Raw genomic sequence first — 22,691 nt, forward strand, 5'->3', positions numbered from 1 at the left:
CTGGGTGTTTCCATCATAGGGCTGGGATCGGGAGCAAGAACCAGAGCTCAGCCCTCAGCACTGTGGCCACGGCAGGTTCTGTGCCTTCGACCTCATCCACCCTTGATGGTTTCCACACCTGATTGGGCATTTTGCATCAAGGGGGACCAGAGAAAGTGTGCAGCTGGCCCACCCTGTCGTGGAAGCCTGGACCTGGCTGCCCTCAGGGGGGCCAGAGAGGCCCAAGGGGCCTTCAGATCAGCCAGGCAGGCCGCAGCTCCAGGGCTCCCAGAGGTGAGACTGGGCCGAGCGTCTGCCGTGGAACCACCTGCCCACAGGTGTGCCACATCCACCGAGGGCCCAGATGAGGCCCACATGACCCCGACCTCCAGCCCCCGTCAGTGCCAAAATGAAGGCCTCTTTCTACCGTTAGGGAATTATCACGTGAACGCAGCCAGGGCTAATCGTAACCAGGGCACGGCTAATCGCAGCGTTGATTATGGAGTCACTATTGATTTTCTCAGAGGCGAACGTTTCTCGCATTTACAACACCTGTTATCTTTTGACTAATAGAAATGACACTGATGAGTCGAAGTTCATCTCTGGACTCAGTTCCTTCCCAGCCCAGAGGGGCGGCACCTCCCCACGCAGGTGTGCGATTGCCACGTCTCCTCCACCACACGTTTTAAAAAGTTGTGACTCAGGGAGAAAGCCATTCTGGCCATCACAGTGTGTGGTGTTGAATCTAGAGTAAAATTGCTTGGATGTTTTGATGTTTTTTTCTTTGGATCCACTTAAACTTATCCCAAACCTGCTTTCCTTCTCGTGGGGTGCAGGGAAGACTCCACGAATTTGAACATTTGGACCACTCACTAATGTCACAGCCTGGGAACACATTTCTCAGTAAATCACAGACTTGATGTGAATGTCATGCGGCCCTGGCGCTCAGCTGTGGGATGGAGGATGTACAGCCAGAATAAGGAAACACTGTGCCCCCTGATCTGCGCTCTGGGTTTTATCTCGTCACTTTCCTCAACTCTAAACGCTGTGAGTGGATGATAGAGAATTCCTGCTCCATCAGAAGCTGTACCTCCTTTTCTAAGTATTAAGATAAAAAAGGTGTACTTTGGAAATTTTTAAATATAATAGAAAATCCATTGCACTGATCAAGAGATTTGTCTTTCAGGGAAGCTCTCATGTGAGGGAAGGAGGCAGTAATCCATCAGCTCGGTCTGCCCCTCAAATAGATAATCAATTTCCCTGAAAGCATCAATAATCAGAGTGGACATTTATTGCCCCTTGGATGGTTTATCTTTGGGGCTGGGGACAGCAGGGCCGTGATGAATACCAAATCTGCCAGGGAACACAATTAAATGCCGTGAGGATAAAGGATTTTATATTGTGCACCAAAAAAAGCAATCAAATTCATAATTGAACTCCATCACAGGAAATCAGCCAGAAATAAATATCACACACCCCCCAAAGCGGGGCACTCAAGCCCCATGTTATAGGTCAGGCGCCAGTGTTGCCAGCACTGTGTTCGTTTATCCGCCTGGAGTGTGTCCGTCTCCCAGTGACCCTGCCAGCGAGTGGGACGCAGTCCCCTCCTCCCAGGCAGGCACTCGGGGTGGTCACAGCCAGCTTCTTCTTCTCTTAGTGGAGAGAAAACATTGTCCTGGACCAAAGCGTACTAAGTGGTATCAGGGTTGTATGCTCACCTGGCTGCCGGCACTGGGCAGTCCTGAGGGGGAAGGGGAGGCAGAGGAGGTGGGCGACAGGTAGGGTCCAAGGCATTTTGGGATCCTTGGGACCAGGGAGCCCCTGCCTGTCCTGGAGAAGCACTTGCCCTCTTATCCTCCAGGCAACTGGGGGCTGCATTCAAGGTGACCTTGAGCTGGTCCAGTGAGAGCTCCAGGCAGGCCTCTCAAACCCTGGACCTGGGGGTTCTTGTCTCTGGGAAATGTGCTCATTTCCCACTGGACACAGTGTCAGGGGACTCCAGTGGAGGGTGGGGCAGTTGGACTCCCTCTTGGGGCAGAGCTGCAAAGCTAAAAGTGGGGAGCAGAGGGTGTTGCCTGTCCTTCTGGTGCTGGATTTCTGGGGGAAGGAGAGGGGTGCTGGTTCCGGTTCAGGTCCGTTTGGACTTCACAAGCTTGATTTTTGAAAGAGCCTTGAACACGTTAGCGTTTAAGGTCATATACACTTGGCAAAATGTGGCTTTCAGTTTGGAAGGGAAAAAAGGCATAAAGGGCATTTTGGACACAAAATAGTTCTTTAAAACAGCATTTTGATGAGTTAAGTATAAATAAATCAGAAACACACGGATTTCATTTCCTTTAAAATACCCGAGGGCTCAAACACTAGCGGGAAAAGTGCCTGGCAACGGCGGTTTGGGATTTTGACAAACCCAAATATTTTGAAGAGGTTTCTGCAGTGTTTGCACCCAGGTCTCCTCGTCTGCCCTGCCTTCGTGTAAGCACCCAGTGGACTAGTGCCCACCTGCCTGTGATGGGCAGGTAGTCCATGTGCGTGTGTGTATGTATGCATGTGTTCATGCATGTGTGTGCACAAGTGCATGAAGACACACAGCAGAGAATAGCAGCAAGGGCAATCAGAAAAGAGATGAGTCTTTGAGACTTAAAGCATTTGAACTTTATTTTGAGATTGAATGGGGAAATAAAAGGCCTGAGAAACTAACTTGATGGAGTTGAGAAACGGCTTCATCCATCTAAAATGGGCCCTGGGATGAAGTCAGGGAGGTCTGCTCGTTGTCTGAACATCTGGGCTGCAAGTGAGAACCCCAGCTCCACCCCCTGAAGTGTTGGATCTGGAGACAGAGCTCCTGGAGCAGCCAGACGTGTGAGCTGGGCGGACACAGCCAGCGGGCCACAGGCACCCCTGGGCACTGCAGGGGGGGCCGTCACCTCTGTGGACCAGTGGGATTTGGTGTGGGCAGTCTGCCTTTATCTGTGCTCCTGGGGTGCAGGAGCAGCCAGTCTGGGTCACTGCTGTGGCTTCACCTGGGACAACTCAGTCCAGGGGGTGTGGGTGGTCCTGGGCAGGTAAGCCGGTTCCAGGGTGCTTTGATGAAGCACCACCTCCTCTTCTTAGGTGACTCAGGGGCCAGGAGGAAAGGCAGAGGCTATCTTCCTTCCCATCCAAGCTGGAGGGTGGTCGGCGGGGAGATGCTCCAGACAATCCCTGGTGATGAGTTTTCTGGTCTCCTCATGAATAAACACAAATTGAGGGAGAGTTTGTGGGGCAGTTACTTATAGTCCCAGACCTTGCTCCGCAGTATTACAAACTACTGAAGTTTGGGGCTCCCGAAGGGGAGCACAGATGCACACCATGGTTGCTTCGTAACACGTGGCCCTCATGGTGAACCCCCAAGCCCAGTTGCTTAGATAGGACGTGAGCTGGTTCTCGAGTCCTGGGTGCCGTGCACACATGCAGTCCGAAGCCTGCAGGTCTTATCTAGAACATCTGGCCCCTTCGCGGCTGTCTCCGAGACTCTGAGACCGGGCTGTTCGCTCAGAGACGTAAACAGAGGAGCTACTCGCCAAGGCTGGCCCTGACACGGCACTCCTCACAGTGTTCCTCTTGGCGTTCGATTAGAAAAAGAAAAAAAAAACTTGCAATCAATACTCAAAGTTGGATTTTGAGCTTTTCTGCAAAACTGGGCTTGGAGTGTTTAATAACAAGGTTCCTCACTGCTTGGCCTCTAGGTTTATAATAAAAATAAATATTTCCCCTTCCTGATGTTGAAGGCCATGCCAACTGCAGGGAGGAGCTTGGAGGCGAGAGGAAGCAATTGGAGATGCTTAAATGCTGCAAACATAAGCCCCCGGGGGTCTTCAGGGGCCGGGTACCTTGACGGGACCCCAGGGATCGAGAATGTTCCCAGCTGAGTTCCGACCTCTTCTCTAATTGTACAGTGTAAACTAATCAGCGTCCAATGCCTTTTCTCTTTATGACCAAGACAGAACAAAGCCTCAAATTACTAATTACACAAATACAGTGTCTTTTGCTAATTGGATTGGTTAATGTTAGTTAATAAAGCACTTTAAAGATAGGCATGTGGTATGAAAGAGGCAATTCATACGTTTAATAATAGGCTAATAACTGTCAGTGATGGCTAATCAGCCCTTGTCGCATGTACCGACCGTCGGACTCTCTTTCCAGGCCTTTGGACGGCTGGTACAAATTAGTGCCTTCACAGGAGCCAGCAGGGCCGGGAGCCCCTGTCCGCCTGCAGCTCGCACCCCTTCCACCCCGTGAGGGCTTGGCAGTGCCTGCTGACCACAACCCCGGTGGCGGTTTGGGGCGTTCATCCTCTAAGGAAAACCGAAGCCTGTTATTTCTATTATTTATGAAAGAGCCTTTGGTTAAACCATTAGGAAGAGGAACCAGAGGCCTGCGTCCTCGTCCCGAGGCCAGAGGCTGAGCCGTGTTACTTGGTGACCCCAGGCAAGCTCTTTGACCTTCACAGGCCTCAGTCAACTCAGCTGGAAAATCGGGTAAAAGGACTGTAGTGTCTCAGGCAGGAGCTGCTGAGTGGAAGTGCTCAGAGAGCAGACTGTGAGCCCCAAGCACAGGGGCCTGACCGTGGAGGGTCTACCGTACCCGCTCAGGGCCAACGTCAAAAGGAAAACAGGCTTTGTGGATCCCCAAATCAGGCCCCAGGACCTGGGACTCCGGGCCCCACTCTGGACTGGCTGTGTGAGATGCAAAGACCAGGTTCCCTTGTTTCCGGCCGTGAAGAGCTTCCTCCATGGGCTCCTGAATCCAGGGCCAGCTGAGGGCAGGTGCTGGTCTGTGGTCGGCTTCGGAGCTGGCACTCTGTCCTGGCTCCCACACCCATAGGCACCCTGTGGGTCAGATTTACACTCATCTGATCCTCTCTTTCAAGATGTGGCCTCCTTGCTGTATCCAAGGTTTTATCGATTCATCCAAGCAAATCTTTTTCTGTTAGAGGAAAACCAGACCAGAACGAATCACCTGCTGCGAGTTGCCCCGTGAGCTGGCATCACCAACTTCATCCACAGGGACCCCCTCTTCTAAAGCATCCCAAGGCAGGGGCTTCTGTCCAAGTCCAGAGGTGCCTCCAGGGAGCATAAGCCTGGAGAAGCCCCGGGTTTCCAGGGAGGAAACTCAAACAATTGAGCATGCGCAGATACTTTTGCTCCCGTAAATGAAATGCCCCAGATGTGGATCCGGGGGAGGAAAGTGGCCCAAAGTTCTGCTTCCATCTGCCGGGCAGCTCTGCTAAGCTGGCAGCCTGCACCGAGTGGAATCTGTCTGTAAGAACATGAATGCGCTATAATCAGGACCGTTAAACCAAACCAAGCACCAAAGTGAGGCTCAGGGGACAGAGGACTCACCTGCCTCCTGGGGGGTCCTGAACAGGGACTGGGGGAGGGACCGTGCTATCCAGGGTAGGCAAAAGGGCCACTGGTACATGGGCCCATCTTGTGCCTCACCCCAAGTGCTGAGAAATGGGACTTGTTTGTATGGACTTGTTTTTTTCTGCATAGAGCTGGCCCAGCTTGAACCACAGGCCAAACTGAGGCCACTTGGGCATCCAGGCTTGAAAGCTCCACCTTGAGGAGCTCGGGCTATCCTGGCCCAGGAGACCCCCATCCCCAAGTGCAGGCCAGCTGAGCTCTGCTGATCAGACCTGAGTCTCTGTCCCTGTGCCCCATCCCACCCCGGGGGCCCTGGCTCCCTAGGGCCCCTGCCAGGTGGATTCTCGGGGGCCTGCTTGCACTGTCTCTGTCTCTCCACTCCCCCAGCCCCGTCTCTGTCTCCTCCATCTCTCTCTCCCGCTGTCTCTGTCTCCCTGTGTCTATCTCTTTCCCATCTCAGTCTCAGTCTTTGTTTCTCTGCCTGTGTCTCCTACATCTCTCTCTGCCTCTGTCTCCTCCATCTCTCTCTGTCTCTATTTCCCAACACGGGTATGGGGCATGCGGGGCACCACCCCAACCCCACCCCCACCCCCGGCACAGGCAGCACTTGCTCAGGCCTTGTGTGGTTCATATCCTGGCTGACCTCAGTTCTCTTCTCAGTCTTTGGAAAAAGCAAATAAATTATGCTGCCGAACAAAATCTCCCAACTCCAAGAATAGAGCTTTAAAAATCCTACCAAGAAAATTTCTGAGGACGTGGTCAATGTTTCCCTGAGGCCATGGTCTCCCAGGCACGGGCTGGGTGGACCTTCCCCGGCAATGCTGATGGCCCGCAGACCAGCTCAGAGCTGTGGGGCAGAACCGGAGAGGTACACGGCCTGCAGGGCCCCCGGGTGCCCTCCTGAGCATGCACCCCCACACAGCTCTGGGGACATGCATGCCCCTGTGCCCGCTCTGCCCCCTGCACTAATGGGGGTCAGTTTTCTGAGACCATCCCACAGGCAGAGGGTGACCTTGTCATGTTAAAGTGACAGGCACGGTGGTAAGCATCAGCGTGACCCCACCACGTGGCTCAAGCCTGTGTCCACTCTTGCTGCAGATCGCATGACTGACGGACGCCGTCCCTCCAGGTCCTCAGACGGGGTTCCAGATGCCCGGGCTTACCTCTGGCCATTTCAGGAAAACCAGAGAAGAGTTGAAGAGGCTCTTGCTTTGCTCTCAGGACTGCAAACAGGAAGGAAGGCAGCAGGTGTGCAGGTGTCCTGAGGTTTTGGATGCTGGACTCAGGCCCCCAGGGGAGCTGTGGGATCCAGACCTCAGGGGTGGGGGGATGCAAGGGGTGATTTGTGCTCTCTGCATGGATGTGACCTCCTGTGCACCAGTGACTCATTAGAAAGTAGAGACATGGTCCACGCAGAGTAAAGTCACAGTTCACACAGAAGTCAGGATGCTCAGCAGGTGCTTCAAGTGCCTACGTGTCACTGGTGACCACGTTGTCCACGCTTCTAGGTATGTCACTGTGGCCTGAGGTGGGACGGGCACGTCCCTGGGTCCCTGCAGTGTCGTGGTAAAGTGAAGTTGACAGAAGACAGTTTCAGGCACCGAGCTCCCCTCCTGAGGTTTTGGGAGCCAGAACTGTCTGTGTGACAGCCTGGATCCATCCCTGACCATCTAGGTAGCTCTCCAAAAGGCGATGGTGGCATGGGTGCAATCGGAATGCCATCCAGGTTCCCCAGCGTCATGAGGACACACCCCCTACCCACCCTTCCCAAGGCCCCCACACTTCCCAAGGCTCCCACCCTGAGAACCTCCATGAGGTCCTCCCTGGTGGCTGCCAGGCCAGACCTCAGGAAGGGTCTCCCCATCTCAGGGGGGGTAAACGTCCCAGGATGCTGAGGGGTTTGAGGTAGAAATCCCAGCAGGGGTTTGGAGATTTCCCTGGTGACAACTCTGAGCACATCTTGTTGGAAAACAGGAAAAAAGAAAGAAGGACAAGGAATGGGGTGGTTTCAAACTGCTTCCAATTTCACACCGTCTCTTCCCGGCGGGAGGCTGCAGCTGAGAATGCCTGCTAGGCGGGGGCCGGGCAGGCTGGGCGGCCCGGCAGCTGTTTGCAGGATCAGGTGTTCTGGGAACCCAGCTCGCTATCTGCCCCGTCTTGGTCACTGAGCAGAGCTGCCTGGAGACAGGGGAACCTCCTCCAAGCTCACACAGCCTTCGGGAAGCATTGTGCCCACATCTCCAAGGACCTGAGACCTCCCACCTCCGTCCTCCGGCCACGGTGTCTGCACTGGGCCGGGGGCCCATGTGCTGCTTCTGCTGAAGACCAGACAGTAACAGGCGGTCCTTTTGTTCCACGAGCCATCCCGTCTCATGTTCTGTATTTTCACCACCCTTTAATCATGTAATGGGCCTCATAGCTCACAGGACATGGGGACACAGGCCACAGGCTAGATTTACCCTGCCAACCCCGCCAGAGGCCAGGGCAGCCCGGGAGGCCCTCTGTTCCCTGCTGTGGTCTCTGAGCCCCCTTCTTGGTGGCTACTCCCTCCCCCCCACCCCAGGAGGGGGTTTCGGTGTCTGAGCCTGGGCAGTCACACGCAACAGAGGAAGTTACTTCCTCAGCAGGGCATCACTGTGCTCCTGGGGAACAGTCTGGTGCAGCACATTCACGTGCCCCCACTTCTCAGATGAGCAAGTTGAGGCTGGTGAGCAGGAACACGTAGGTACCAAGGGCGGAAGAGTCATCTTTGAGCTAGGAATCTCCGTGTTGTCCTGAGGCCTCTCCCACCAGGCCAGGCCCCTGAGGGAGGAGGGTCCAGCTGATGCCCCATGTCAGTCAGGAAGCCCTGAGAGGTGTCCCCAGGACAGGGACAGGCGGCCTGAGCCATGGGCTCGGCTGAGTCTGGGAAATCCTCCCGAATTCCCTCTTGAACCTGAGCTGGAAATGCAGAAGGAGGGGGCCCTGGGGCAGGAGGTTGCTTGGAAATTCGAGGCCGAGTGGGGGTGGGTGGGCTGGCCTTGCTCTGCTGGTTCACCCTGCCCTCCAGAGATCGAGCCAGGGCCCTGGGGGCTCCTGGCTGCATGGCAGTTGCATGGATGCTGCAGGATTCCAGAGGCTGCCCATTTTTCACAGCGGATCAGCATGGAATTCCTCGACACAGCTGCTGCTGTAATTGGGTCCCATTAGGAAAGTGTGCGGTCTTGTTCGGCGGCTCCCCCCACCATCGCCCCCACGCACGGTGGTCTCGAGTTAGCGCGGCAGCTGTGACCGAAGCCCGGCTCTTGGGCTCTGCCACGCTGTCTCCTCCCCCCAGATTGGAAACATCCCTTTGTGGGAGAGAGAGCCCGGCTCCTTTTCTCACCCTCCCTTCTCTTCCTCAGTGCCCCCCACCCACACCCCAAATGGAGCCAGTTCCGTGGAGGCCGCACAACCTCCCAAGGGCTCCTGTACAGCCTGGTTGGAATCCCAGCTGTGTGAGGCTGGATGAAGAAATCAACCTCTCTTAGCTCAGCGGGCACATGGGCATTGCTAGAAGTTATAGTGCCTCTGCAGTTGACAGTTTGGCTCCTATTACTGTCATTGCTACTTTATTACTGTCGGTATTGGAAACGATGTACCTCTGGCTTCACCAGCTTGGAAGGTGGCCATCCTCAAAGTGAGAGGATCCTCAAATATTTGCAGAGTGAAGACCTGGACTAATTAAAGGGTGAGGATTGGATGAGGCCAGAATTGGATGGGGACGGGCCTTCGGCCCTGAGGTCATTGCCCCACAGGCACAGGGGCCACAGGGAGCTGCCTTTTCACATCGTGTCACTTCTTCGTGCCTTTGTGCTGCCTGACATGACTGTGGGGGTTGAAATGTACGCTGAAATGTAGGGTGATCACTTCTAACCTGCTCACCTTTGAGTTATTAAAGGTGACCCCAAACCCCAGTGGGAGGGGTGAGAATTCAGTGCCCAAGAAAAGCCTGAATCCCAAGGGATTCATGGTAGGGGGGGTGGGGTCGTCACATTTCAGCATCAGCCCAGTTCCACCCCCGCCCCAACCTTGGGTCTCAGGACGTCAAACATGCATGTGTCAAGCAGTCATTGCCAGGATCCTTGACCCTTTCTTCCTCACTTATGATTATTAAAGATCATCTAATAAACAAGTTATCGATAAGCAGGGTCAGGCTGTAGTGCATTAATATGATTCTGTCAATACACAGGTTATTTCTATAACTAAAAAGGGTTGAGGATAAAAGACAAATGTACGTGTAGAACCAATAATTGACCTGTGATTTATTTCCCCCTTGGGAGACGCTGAAGTGCGGAGTCACCGGGCTGCAGGGTCCTCCAGGCAGCTTTTCCAGATGGGCCGTCATCCAGGTGTCCAGGCAAAGTTGGGGTATGAGGCCATCAGGAGGCCAGGAAGCAGGTCACACCCATCCCACAGGGGTCCTGGGAGGATGCATTTTCAGACACGAGTGGGCAGAGCCACCTCCAGTTTGCAATGGGCAGAGCCTGGTGGTGTTCAAGTGAATAGGAGTAAGCACAGCTGGGAAGTCGCAGGAGGCAAGTCCTATGCAGGCCTGACACCCGCGATGGATAAACAGTGCTCTGGGGCTGCAGAAGGGTCGGCCACTTGGGGACTCTGGGTTTTTGGAACATGAAAGAACATTCTAGAAAATTCAGGACTCTTCTGCAGGCCTCTGAACCCACACGCTTCTTCCAACTCTTGGCTTCTACCTCTTGAACCCAGACCCTCAGGAGGAGGCTCTGGTCCATGAACCAGGAACTGACAGTTCTGCGGAACCTTCTCCTGGTTTCTGGGGGCACGTGTCCAGGTCCCGGAGCTGGCTATCACAAGGCCCCTGGACACACCAGTGGTTCCCCTTCTAAGGCTGAAAGTTAAAGCTTGTCACGAGTCATTGATCGGACGTGCCGCCCATCGCTCTGCTTTTGTGATTTACGTGCACTTCCTCCGGGGACATCGATCTTCCGGAAGCAGGAGGAGGAAGCTGTCCCCCGAGGACAGGTGCGACACTGGACATGCATCTCCCCAGGACAAGGGCCTGCGGAGCCCCGAGCTGGGCTCGGACCCTGACACAGTGTGGACCCAGCTTCCTCCTGCCAGTCCTGCCTGGTCAGCACCCCCACCCTAGTTCCCTCATGGCTTGGTCTGTCAGCCTGTTCTCTCTGTGTCCAGAGCTCAACTGGACAGGAGCCCCCAGGTAGTACCTCTGGGAAAGAACTCCCGCTGGGGCCAGGACAAGAGGGCAGGGGCTCCTAGGCTGGGTCAGGGCTGGACCCAGCCCACCCGGTTCGGAGAGTGGTGACAGAAAGGGCTGAACAGCATCCAGGGGCTGGGGCTCTGAGACCCTGAGCCGCCCAGTGTATGCGGAGCCCGTTTCGGGCCTGGGGGAGAATTCAGAGCCTTGGTTGGAAGGGTTCTGCCAGAGGTTGGGTGTCCTGAGCTGGGGTAACCTGCACCTCTTCTCTCTTAAAAGGAATAGCTTTGGGGGGCATACCGGGGGAGCAGGAATCCTTGCAAGCAGTCCTCCTACCACCAAAGACAACTGCCACCCCAAAGGAAGGTGGTCAGCTTAAGCCCTGCCCCCAACTTTGCTCATGTTCCCTCATGGCTTCAGACACAGGGCATAAGGCAAGGTCACGGTCGGGGCAGGCTGAGGGGGCCTTGTGTCTCAGCCCTGGGAGCCTGGGGGAAAGGCCTAGGGAGGGTCTGGGCCTCCAGTTGCCGCCTGGGCCAGGAGCTGGTGGGAGTGACAGGCGAGACCCCTACCCAGATGGCTCAGAGGGGCCTGTGTTTCCAAGTTAAGGATCAAGGAATTGCCCTCTGCTGAAAGATGATGCTGTGAAAGTGCTGCACTCAATATGCCAGCAAATTTGGAAAACTCAGCAGTGGCCACAGGACTGGAAACGGTCAGTTTTCATTCCAATCCCAAAGAAAGGCAATCCCAAAGAATGCTCAAACTACTGCCCAATTGCACTCATCTCACATGCTAGTCAAGTGATGCTTAAAATTCTCCAAGCCAGGCTTCAGCAATATGTGAACCGTGAACTTTCAGATGTTCAAGCTGGTTTTAGAAAAGGCAGAGGAACCAGAGATCAAATTGCCATCATCCGCTGGATCATCGAAAAAGCAAGAGAGTTCCAGAAAAACATCTATTTCTGCTTTGTTGACTATGCCAAAGCCTTTGACTTTGTAGATCACTGTAAATTGTGGAAAATTCTGAAAGAGATGGACATACCAGACCACCTGACCTGCTTCTTGAGAAACCTATATGCAGGTCAGGAAGCAACAATTAGAACTGGACATGGAACAACAGACTGGTTCCAAATAGGAAAAGGAGTACGTCAAGGCTGTATATTGTTACCCTGCTTATTTAACTTATATGCAGAGTACATCATGAGAAACGCTGGGCTGGAAGAAGCACAAGCTGGAATAGAGATTGCTGTGAGAAATATCAATTACCTCAGATATGCAGATGACACCACCCTTATGGCAGAAAGTGAAGAGGAACTAAAAAGCCTCTTGATGAAAGTGAAAGAGGAGAGTGAAAAAGTTGGCTTAAAGCTCAACATTCAGAAAACTAAGATCATGGCACCTGGTCCCATCACTTCATGCCAAATAGACGGGGAAACAGTGGAAACAGTGTCAGACTTTATTTTTGGGGACTCCAAAATCACTGCAGACGGTGATTGCAACCATGAAATTAAAAGACGCTTACTCCTTGGAAGGAAAGTTATGACCAACCTAGATAGCATATTAAAAAGCAGAGACATTACTTTGCCAACAAAGGTCCGTCTGGTCAAGGCTATGGTTTTTCCAGTGGTCACGTATGGATGCGAGAGTTGGACTGTGAAGAAAACTGAATGCTGAAGAATTGATGCTTTTGAACTGTGGTGTTGGAGAAGACTCTTTAGAGTCCCTTGGACTGCAAGGAGCTCCAACCAGTCCATCCTAAAGGAGATCAGTCCTGAGTGTTCATTGGGAGTACTGACGCTGAAGCTGAAACTCCAATACTTTGGCCACCTCATGTGAAGAGTTGACTCATTGGAAAAGACCCTGATGCTGGGAGGGATTGGGGGCAGGAGGAGAAGGGGACGACAGGGGATGAGGTGGCTGGATGGCATCACCGACTCGATGGACATGAGTTTGAGTAAACTCCAGGAGTTGGTGATGGACAGGGAGGCCTGGTGAGCTGTGATACATGAGGTCACAAAGAGTCAGACACGACTGAGTGACTGAACTGAACTGAGCTGAACTGAGGGAGCGCTTTCAGTGAGGACAGATCAGGCACTGAGCTGTTAACAAGGTGGCTTGTGGGTGGCAAGGGGTTGGGGCATTGGGGGTGGGGGTCACCGCCCTTATTTCTCTGGGCTCTTTATCAGCAAGCCAGGTGCAGGGGAACCCTGCTCTGTCAGGTGCCTTGGTGACCAGGAACCAGAGGCCAGGCGGTGCACACCTGGGCTGCCTCCAGTCTTTCCTTTAAGAAGATGCTGCACAGTCCCACCCTCTGTCTGTGCCCCTGACCCATCGTCTTGATCCCTGAGGGGCCAACAGCTCCCACCTCTGTCCTCCCTCACCGCTGTGCACATGTGGGAAGGTTAATCTACCTCTCTGAGCACCTTTCTCATCTGTAAAGAGTGTGATGACAGCTCTCCCTCAGGCAGTCTGAATTTAACACCTAGTATGAGCCCAACTGGAGAAGACTCTTGAGAGTGCCTTAGACAGCAAGGTGATCAACCAGTTAATCCTAAAGGAAATCAACCTTGAATATTCATTGGAAGGACTGAAGCTGAAGCTCCGATACTTTGGTCATTTGATGCGAAGAGCTGACTCATTGGAAAAGACCCTGATCTTGGGAAAGATTGAAGGCAGGTGGAGAAGGGGCGAAAGAGGATGGGAGGGTTGAATGGTATCATGGACTCAAAGAACATGAGTTTGAGCAAACTCTAGGAGATAGTGAAGGACACGGAAGTCTGGTGTGGTGCAGTTCATGGGGTTGCAGTCAGACACAACTTAGTGACTGAACCACAACAGTGAGTCCACCATGGCACCCAGCCCTCCCAGTCCTCTGTTCTCTGCTGTTTTCGCTGGTGTTCCTTTGGGCAGCCTCTTACAGGTCCCCAGCTGGTGGTGGGGAATGGGGCCCAGCGCCTGAGCTCTGTCCAGCAACCCCCAGCCCACCACCACCCCACTCCCTCACCACCCCAGAGCCCACTACAGCACATCAGCACAAGTTGAGCAGGGAAGACCCATGAACTGAAACCATGTAGAGTCCAGGCCTTACGCAAGGTGGCCCTCCCTCCCCCGTTGTGCAGATCCTCCTTCCTTCCCTGCTTCCTGCCCCCCATCCAGCTGCCGGCCAACATCCGCATCCATATTCTCCCTCAGAGGCAAATTGAACCTCCACCTGGGACTCAAGGACACCCATGGTGCACCTTAGGTCCTATCTGCACCTGGTGGCCGCTTCCCATCCCCAGGCCAGCTCTTCTGCCCCTGCCTCCCACTCTGCTCCCCTCCAATCCCACATTCTGGGGGTCCTCTGTGTTCTTGCTGCTGTTGTTGGAGGACAGAGTGGGCTTGAACCACTGCCTCGTCCCCAGAGTAGCTGACGCTGGAATCAACGTGGCTTCAAGATTTCTTCGAACGTCTCTGAGGTGCCTTCCAGGGGGCAGTGCAGACAAAAGGCAACCAGTGATGCTTCTGGAAGGAGGCTGTGAGGGGCCCAGGGCAGATTAGACCATAAACCTGGTGTGGGGGGAGAGATTCATTCACTTACTCAGTCGTCCATTGCGGAGAAGGGAAGGTGCGGCGCCCGACAGCGGCGGGCCAGTCAGGGTGTGTGGCAGAGGGGCTTGTGCCCATGGTCCAGGGGGAAGTTGCCAGTGGACAGAGTGTTCTGGGCACATCTGACAGCGGCAAGCCATGCCCAGAGTTCTGGGGCCATGCAGGGCCGTGCGGGCCAGGAGGAGCTGTCCGCCCCAGACTCGTGCTAATGAGGCCCTGCCACTCCACAGAGGTCGAGACAGAGGCCCCCACTCCTGGCCAGCCTGGAGGTGGGGGGTTTGGGGAAACTGGGGTGAGTCTAGCTAAAGCCCTTGCACGGGGCCCGGGTTTTTTGTTGGCCAACAGAGAAAGCAGGCAAGGTGGGACTTGACTATCACTCAAGCTGGGCTGGTTCCTCCTGTCTGATCCGGGAATGGGGGGGCTCCCAGTACCCCGACTTTAGGGTCCTGAGCAGGAGACTTGGGAACTGCCTCCTGGGAGGGGAGGAGAGGGCGGAGATGCAGGGCTGGGAATGTAAACAGCTTATGGAGGAGACCTATATGCGTTTCGGGCCGGGCCCTCTGAAGGAGCCTGGTCCTTTTTCGTGCAGTACTTGACTGTGTAAATATTTTTCTTAGGAGTAAAGAGAGAGTCTCCATTCATTGGGTAGGATCTCACTTGAAAGAACTGAGAAGTATCTGTTTAGCCATAAAAGCGAAAAACAGTGTCCAAGGCGCCTTTCAAAAAAATCATTTCTGTAGCTCAAACACGGCCAAGTGGAGGTTTTTTTTTTTCTCCATTTTTTTTTAATGCAAAAAATAAATAAATATGACCCGCTCCCAGTTGAGAGCTCAAGAGTTTGTGTCAACACCGTTGGAGCCTTTGCTCTGGGAGCCAGAGTGGGCTGGCCGGTGACTAACTGCCCTGACGGTTCCCGGGGGCGCTGCCAGCAGGACACCACCCAGGCCACACCACCGGGCAGGGGGGCGGTGGCAAGGGGCTCCTGCGAGCTTCTGGCTGGGGTTCAGGTGTGACTCTGGTCGGAAGGGTCAGTGTGTGGCTCCCTTCCACCCAACACACCACCCGGCAGCCTCCCAGACTCTTCCTCTGGATTCAGGAGGCCGGATTCAGATGTGGCCGCCAGCACCCCAGCAGCTCTTTGACCTTTGCCCTGTCGCTCTAACTCCCAAGACTTTGTCTCCTATCTCTAAAGCCGGGGTAACCCCAGCTTGCACCCAGATGGGGCTATCGGGAGCAGGACGGGGAAGCCGCCTTGGAGGCGCCTGAGCAGCAACCCCCTCAGAGCCCCCACCCGAGGCTCCCAGAATGACTGCCTGCACCCTTCTCCGGTCACCGCTACAGCCCAGCGCCGGCCACTGTGGCATTTACACCAGGGAATGTTGCTATCATGGTAGGACTTGGACTTGGTCAGAAAACTCAGCCTGAGAATTGTTTTTGAGAAAGCTCATCTTCCCAAGAAGGGAGGATGCACATGTGAGGCCGTGGGCACTCTTTGCAGGAACTAAGATGACCTGGCAACCGGGAGGTTTGATGGATTCTGATCGGCAGTTCATTGGGTCCATTTGAGGGCACTGCTTAGTTGGTCTAAAACCCTCCTATGACGGGAGGCCATGTGTGGTCCAAAGCAGTTCACCATGGGCTGGGGGTGGTGGTCACCAGCTTCAGGCTTGACCTGTCTGCCCGGAATGTGTCCCCCAGTCTTCTGGAGGATGGCAGAATGAGGCTAGGGCTCGGCCAGCATGGGAGGGGGCTCCTTCCATCAACCCCTGGGGCCCCTGCCCTGCCTCCGAGGACAGCCTTGGGCAATGACCTGCACAGATGGCCCTAGCCCAGCCCACAGAGGCCCCTTCAAGGGGAGGGGCCTTGTAATCAACTTTTAGCCACTTCTAGACACAGACACACCTCTTTGGGTAGAAATGTGGCTTTAGCATTGGACAGAGAGGAACAGGGTAGAGAGGCCTGGGCTTCAAAGCCAAGAGGAAGAGGTCAGTAAGTGAGAACACTTGATGACCTCTTGGACCACAGGCCGGACTGGAGGAAGGGGCACTTCATCTGCTTCTCTCTGGTTTTGGAAGCCACGTGTTCGGAGCTCTATCTGGGTTTCCTCCTGTGTGTACGTTTTCAGATCCTTTAATAACAGACTATTTCGAAGGGAGAGAAACCTTCTGGGATTCGTTTGTGACACCGAGCAGAAAGCCTAGCCCCCTCAGGGGACATGCCAGAACTCCAGAGCTGTGAGCATATGGATGTCTGTGTATGTGTGTCTCCTCTGGGCTGACTTTTCGGAGAACAGAGGCTATTTATTTTAAGAGTCAAAAAAAGATGCTTTGAGCAATCCCACTTAGCTCAGTCCTGGCACCAAGACCCTTGAGAGGAGCAAATGCTCCAGGTCAAACCTCACTTTTTTGGCTAAACTACTTAATCAAAACACACCTAATACTTCTGCTGGTGCGGAGACGGGCTTGAGAGCAGAGACCACCACTGCCAACAGCCGGCTGGCCAGCAGTGCCTGTGCCGAGGGCTCGGCAAGCAAAATAAAGAGGGTTTTCAGCAAAGCGGTGGACTTGGCAGCGAGAAGCCTGGGACAGAGGCTCCAGAAGGGGTGCGTGAGGCAGACTTTTACCCGAGGTCAGAGGGTCAGTGAAGAGCAGGGGTGATGGTGGTCACACCTGCCAAGGTGGCCATCACATCAGGGGGAGGGGGAGGCAGAGAGAAGTTGCCGGGACAGGATGGTCCTGGGACCCACTCACATCTCCTGGCAGGAGGCTGACTTCCTCTGTATGGGAGTGTCGGCCAGCTTGGGCTTAACGCCCCCAGCTCTCTCTGTGTCTCACTGTTGGATGGGGCTCCATTCTGAAGCCGAAGCACCCCAAGCTGGGCCTGTCCAAGGGGAGCCCAGGGCCAGGCTCCAAGGAGCAGCAGAGAGACCCTCATCTGCCTGGTCCCACCAGCCTGGCCCTGCACTGAGAGCCTCCTCTGTCCTGTCTCTCTTGCTCCGTGTGTTATACTGGCATCCTGACCTTCAGGGATAGTACCGTTGGAACACCCACTTCTGTACCCCCAGCCTGGAGTTTTGCTACCAGCACAGGCCCTCTAGCTATGCGCAGGAAACGCTCTGAACACTCTTGTCTCCCAAAAGCAGCCTCCAGTTTCCAGCTGCCCCCCAAATCAATAGCGACTGTGGCAGTGCCATGAGCTGGGCCCGGCTGAGAAGCCCAGCTCCTCAGTGTCCCCAGGACAGTGGCCTGGTGGTCAGCGTGCTTGCTGGGCGTCTCTGCAGGAGGTCCCCGAGGCCCCTCCCCTGGGAGGGGTCACAGCAGCAAGGCAACGAGGAGTGACAGTCTTCAGGCTCGGGCTCCTCCATGGCGGGCTTTGGGTGGGGACCTGCTTTGTCTTTCACAAGGGGACAGGATCGGGAAGGGGAGTCGCTCGGGTGGGTGGCCCCTTCCGCAGTTTTGCCCTGGGCCCTGGAGACTGTGAGGCTTAGAAAAATTAACACAGTGTTTCTCCCTCTGATTCAAGCCGTCATAAGGGACAAGTGGGTGAACTGCAGGGCTCGGGGGCCCCTGCTGGAACCTTCAGTTCCGCGTGATGCTGACAAAGGTCTCCAGGCGGGGTGCAGGCCTGAGCAACCTGGAGGAGGAGAGTGGTCCATCTCCTTCCCTGCGGGGCATGGCCTCTTCTTGGACAACACAGGCTCTCCTGGGACCCAGGCAGTCTGCCTCTCTCCTCTTGTCCCAGGGATGACCGGGCTCCAGCCAACCTTCTTGGCTCTGAATTTGGGAGTGAAAAGCAGACAGACAAGAGGACTGTCTCACTGGCCTGTCTGCTGGCAGAGCTAAGCCCCCAGGTCTGAAGCTAGCTCGTCTCCCCCGGGGCCTGCCCACCCGGGTCCAGTAGGGCCTGAGTACCTAGGTACCTGACCTCTCACCGGCCCTCCTGGAGAGACTTTCCTGGTGTGTCCGTGTCTGTCTCTTCTGCCTCATTCTCTGTTTTCACTCCTAGTCGCATTCCAAACCACAATTTCAGAATCTATTAAAAGAAACATAAAATCCCCAATTGGTTAGAATTCTCAACATTTAAAAATATGACTTATTGTTATTACAGCTGAGTCTGGGCAGATCTGCCAGCGTTTGGAACGGAGCGTCTTGGTCCGCTGACCTGACCTGCATGGTCACTGGCAGGCACTCTGCTCCGAGCTTGTCGTTCAAGAAGCAATGGTGTCATTATAAGGGGAGGGGGAACAAAACCCCTGGGTTTGACCCCATTTCTCTTCTTATTCTCCAAATATTGGTTTCCATCTTGGTTTCTATTCTTATGGAAACGACATCACAAATTTATATACGTGTCTGTGCAGCGTACTTGTGATCCAAAAGGGAAAATCCTGTTGATGCTGCTAATTTGTCAGTTTGCATAGCTTAGAAAGGACTCTGGGACCCGTCACTGAAACGTCACCCTCTGGAGTGGAACTGGGTGGTTTTGAGGAGGAGATGCCAGCCAGGCAAAACGCTACAGCTCTTCAGAGCTGAGCCAAGGAAAGCTCCAAGTCGAAGCCATTGGGTGGAAGAAAGACCCAGGGTGGCTTGCACTTTCCTCGATGCCCCAAGGCCATGTCCATGAGTGGGATGGTGGTGGGAGGAGAGAAGACTTCCTGCTGCTGCCACTGCCCACTGCTGGGGTAGAGGCTCACTCCAAGAAACAAGGAAGGAGCCCCTTACTATTTCAAGCACCACAGTGCCCCTAACCACACGTGCAGTCTGTACCGAGTCACCACAGTGAGCTCCACAGTGTGGCTCCTCCCTGTGATCGGGGAGGACCCCAGTTCTCTTATTACGGAGAAGCCACCTGCCTTACCCCTATTATTTCAGAGCTCGCTCTCTCTGCCCGCATGTGTATAGCCCACTGTAGCTCGAGGACCGTGCTCAGTCGGAAACTAACAACCCGTTTCCAAATTGTTTTGCAGCAAATGCTGACGGATGCGGAGGTGTCATCGCAGGAGGGCTGCATCCAAAAGGTAGGCAAGCTGGTTCTGCGCCTTCTCCCCTCCTGTCGAGCCTGCACTCTGGTTGAGCCTGCGCTCCCGAGTGCGAGTGCAAGGCCATCTGTGGTCGGTCGAGCGGGGGATTCCCCAGGGATCAAGACGGATACTGGTTTTCATGATGCAGCAGGTAGCAAGCAGCTCGCTTCACGGAACCAACCTGGTTCCGGAGAACCAAGGCGAGCCCCGTACGTGTGGGAATGCTTTGGGCCAATCAGTTGCACAGAAATGAAATAAATGCAGATTGTGTTTGTTTAAATATCTTCACTGGATACTCACATGAAAAGAATATAGAGAAGAAAAGCACAATTGTCTGCAGATTCACCAAAGCCTTTCACTGTACTCAGTCTCCGAAGATGGCTCAGGCACCCTATTAAGCAAAGTGTCAGTCGACAGAAAAAGTGCCAATGTGGGCATTGTCCCTTGGTGATGGGTAACAGCCGTTTGACAAACATGAGATCCGAAAGGCCCAGAAAGTGGGCCAGGCCCAGAAAAACAGCCCCCCCACCCCCCCAGGGAAGTACACACCCGCAGGCAGGCACATTCCTGCATGAGCAGGCTAAGGCAGACAGCAGAGGGGAGGGGAAAATCACTTCAAACCCTGAAGCCATTTGTCAGCTGGAGTTCAACATCCAGAGAATTTGGGCCTTCCGTGCATGAGTATATACATGTACACACACACATCCACACAGAGAGACACACGCACATACACAAACACATAGGCACACACTTGTAGAGACACAGACATGCACACAATACAGACACACAAACACACAGATATAAACACATGTGGTAGCTGATGCAGTCTTTGGGTTTTTCAGTAAAATAGCATTAAATATAGCCTTTTCTCTCCTGGCATCTTGACTTCAAAGCATCGTACAGACCAAGCTGAGAGAGTCCATCTTCTCAGGGTACCCAGACCACATCAGGCAGCACAGCGCGGACATCTGGGATGATGGGTCAGCACAAGGCTACCCAGCTGCTGTCAGGGGCTGTTTTCTTAGTGTCAGAATCGCCAAGCTATGCTCATGAGGTGCTGTCCCCCCTCCCAGGAGGGTCCAAAAACTGCCTGAGCATACACTGCTGTCATCATGAAAAGTCCTCTTTGGGTCTGGAAGTGGACAAGAAAGCAATTTGCTGGTTCCGCCGATCTCTGTGACTTTCTTCCTGTGTCTGGCTGGCTGGTTAGGGTCGGGGCAACTGGGGGACCTGCCATCCCAGGGGACTGAGTCCTAAGAGCCGAGGCCTTCCCTTTTCACCAGGGTCAACCCCAGAGACATTGATTTCAGAGAAAACCATGTGATGGGGGATGTGGTCTGACCCTGCGGTGACCTCTGGCAGGGGTGACCTCTGGCAGGGGTGACCTTCGGCCTCATTTGTCTCCATAAGCGCGTCTGTGTCTGGCCCGGGGGGAAATTATGTCTGAGCAGAGCTGGGACAGAGTGTCCTCTCCCTGTCCACTGCCCAGGGGCCTCAGGCCTCTCTTCCTGGAAATGCATCCCCAGGCCCCAAAGTGAATCCCTGCCGTGTCCCTCTCCCTCCCCCACCCCCCTCCCTGACCCTGGGAGTGAACTCTGTTTTCTTAAAGGAGGAGGTGGCCAGAGCAACTTGAGCAGCTTCCTTGTGCCTTTCACAGCTTTCAGAGAATTGAAGTGCTTCCACCCCCCACGCAGAGAAACCACAGTCAGCTCATCTCTCAACTACTAAAAGGAACATGGAACCTCCATCTTCCCCGCTAAGAAGAAGCTCACACAGGGCGGGAGGTGAGAGGTGGGTCAGAAAGTCCGTTGTCCGGCCTGGGGACAAGCTTCAAGGCAGAAGGTCAAATGGTAGGGTCTAAGGTTAAGGTCAAGAGGAGGAAGGGATGCATCCTCTATCCCCTGAGGTGGCGCTGCCTCCAACGTGGCCTCTCCTTTTTGCAAACGGTGGAGCCGGCGGGCCTTGGATACTGTGGCCCAGACGTCCTTCTGAGAGCTCCTCATGGGGTGGGCACAAGCACCCTCCAGCCAGGGACCCACTCACAACTGCCCAGCTTGGCACAGCCTCCCTTCAGATGCAGACCTTCGTAAGTCCCGTTGGGAGGGTGCCCACAGAACCAGACCAGACCCCTGTGGCAGCTACAGTAGCTGGGAGAGGCCAGTGCCAGGCAGCAGAGCCAAAGGCACCAGGGCTGTGGTTGCTCTGAGAGCCACTCTCCCGTGCCTGGCCCCTGAGGCCCTAAGGCTTTGTCCACCTCCCCCGATACCCCTGCCCTCACGGAGAAGTGCTCCTCTGAATCCCCGGACTCTCCCATCCTCACACTAAACTTAGTGCAAGGCATTTGGGGCATCAAGTGTGATGGGGTGGGTGCCCTGGGTCATGTTGGTCGATGATCAAAACCTAAACTTGGTGTCTGGAGCCATTTGATTACTTCCCAGAGAGGGAAGGAGGGAAGGAGGTGCTGAGAGAGACTCAGGTGCAAAGGCAGCTGGGGTGCTGTAGTGGGGGCCAGAGGACAGTCAGTGCAGCCTTCTCTTGAGCTTCTTCCCAAATGGAAGGTCGCAGCTGTGTCCCATACAGCTTTGGAGATGCACATGTGCTTGTTACATGAGAGGACAGTATATGCCTCAGCACGCTAAGGACTAATTTAGGGTATTGCTTGGTGATAGGAGATAGATCCCATTTATCAGTCTTGTAGTTTAGGATTTTGGTGTCTGGCTGAACAGGGCCTCTCCTCCTCCAAAGATATACACATCTGGGGACGTTAAGGTCCTCCAGGGAAGCGCTGAGGCTATGTAGCCTGGGGTTGGCCGCTGACACCTCTGAGCATCACTTATTCCAACTTCAGGATTCACTGAATCACACTTTCTGCTCTTTATCAGCGTCATGGGACCCCATGAACTGTAGCCTGCCAGGCTCCTCTGTCCGTGGGATTCTCCAGGCAAGAACACTGGAGTGGGTAGCCATTCCCTTCACCAGGGGATATTCCTGACTCAGGGATCGAACCCAGGTTTCCCACGTTGCAGGCATATTCTTTACTGTCTGAGCCACCAGGGAAACCCTCAGTGAAATGTAACTAAGGCTAATTAATTCAATCAGTGGCTTGAAACAAGAGATGCAGAAAGGGTGATGTTTTGTAGGAAGCGGTTGTTATAAATTCTGGGTATTAAAGAACCAGGATGCTGAAGAGGCTGTGGACTCTACCTGTCAGAGTTTACAGGGGACAAAATCCAGGCCCAGGGAGGCTGGTGGTGCCTATATCCACAGGGGACGCAGGATTCTAAGCCAGGATCTCTGGTGCAGAGCTGGGCTCACATTGGAGAGATAGCGGCTGCAGCCTGGGAGCCGACCCCAGGCTTGGCCCTGCCCTGAGAACCCTCCTGCGCCCCTCCCTCAGGTTGCCTCCATCCCCAACCTGTCCTGGTCTCTTGTGTCCCTCTGTCCCCCAGTCCCCCCTGCTGCCCCCTGTGGTGCCACCAGTCCCTCTCCAT

The 22,691-nt window shown here is 54.4% G+C and overlaps 1 protein-coding gene across 3 annotated transcripts in view; it reads left to right on the forward strand.

The window, feature by feature from the left end:
- Positions 1–22,691, forward strand: part of PRDM16 (PR/SET domain 16) — a 337,272-nt gene that overhangs the window by 141,509 nt on the left and 173,072 nt on the right. For all 3 annotated transcript variants that reach the window (XM_070474169.1, XM_070474170.1, XM_070474171.1), the window contains exon 3: positions 19,147–19,197. In XM_070474169.1, the coding sequence (XP_070330270.1) occupies positions 19,147–19,197 (51 nt within the window). The remainder of the gene's footprint in view (positions 1–19,146; positions 19,198–22,691) is intronic.

Source organism: Odocoileus virginianus, chromosome 11 (assembly GCF_023699985.2).
Source record: "Odocoileus virginianus isolate 20LAN1187 ecotype Illinois chromosome 11, Ovbor_1.2, whole genome shotgun sequence".
NCBI lineage: Eukaryota > Metazoa > Chordata > Mammalia > Artiodactyla > Cervidae > Odocoileus > Odocoileus virginianus.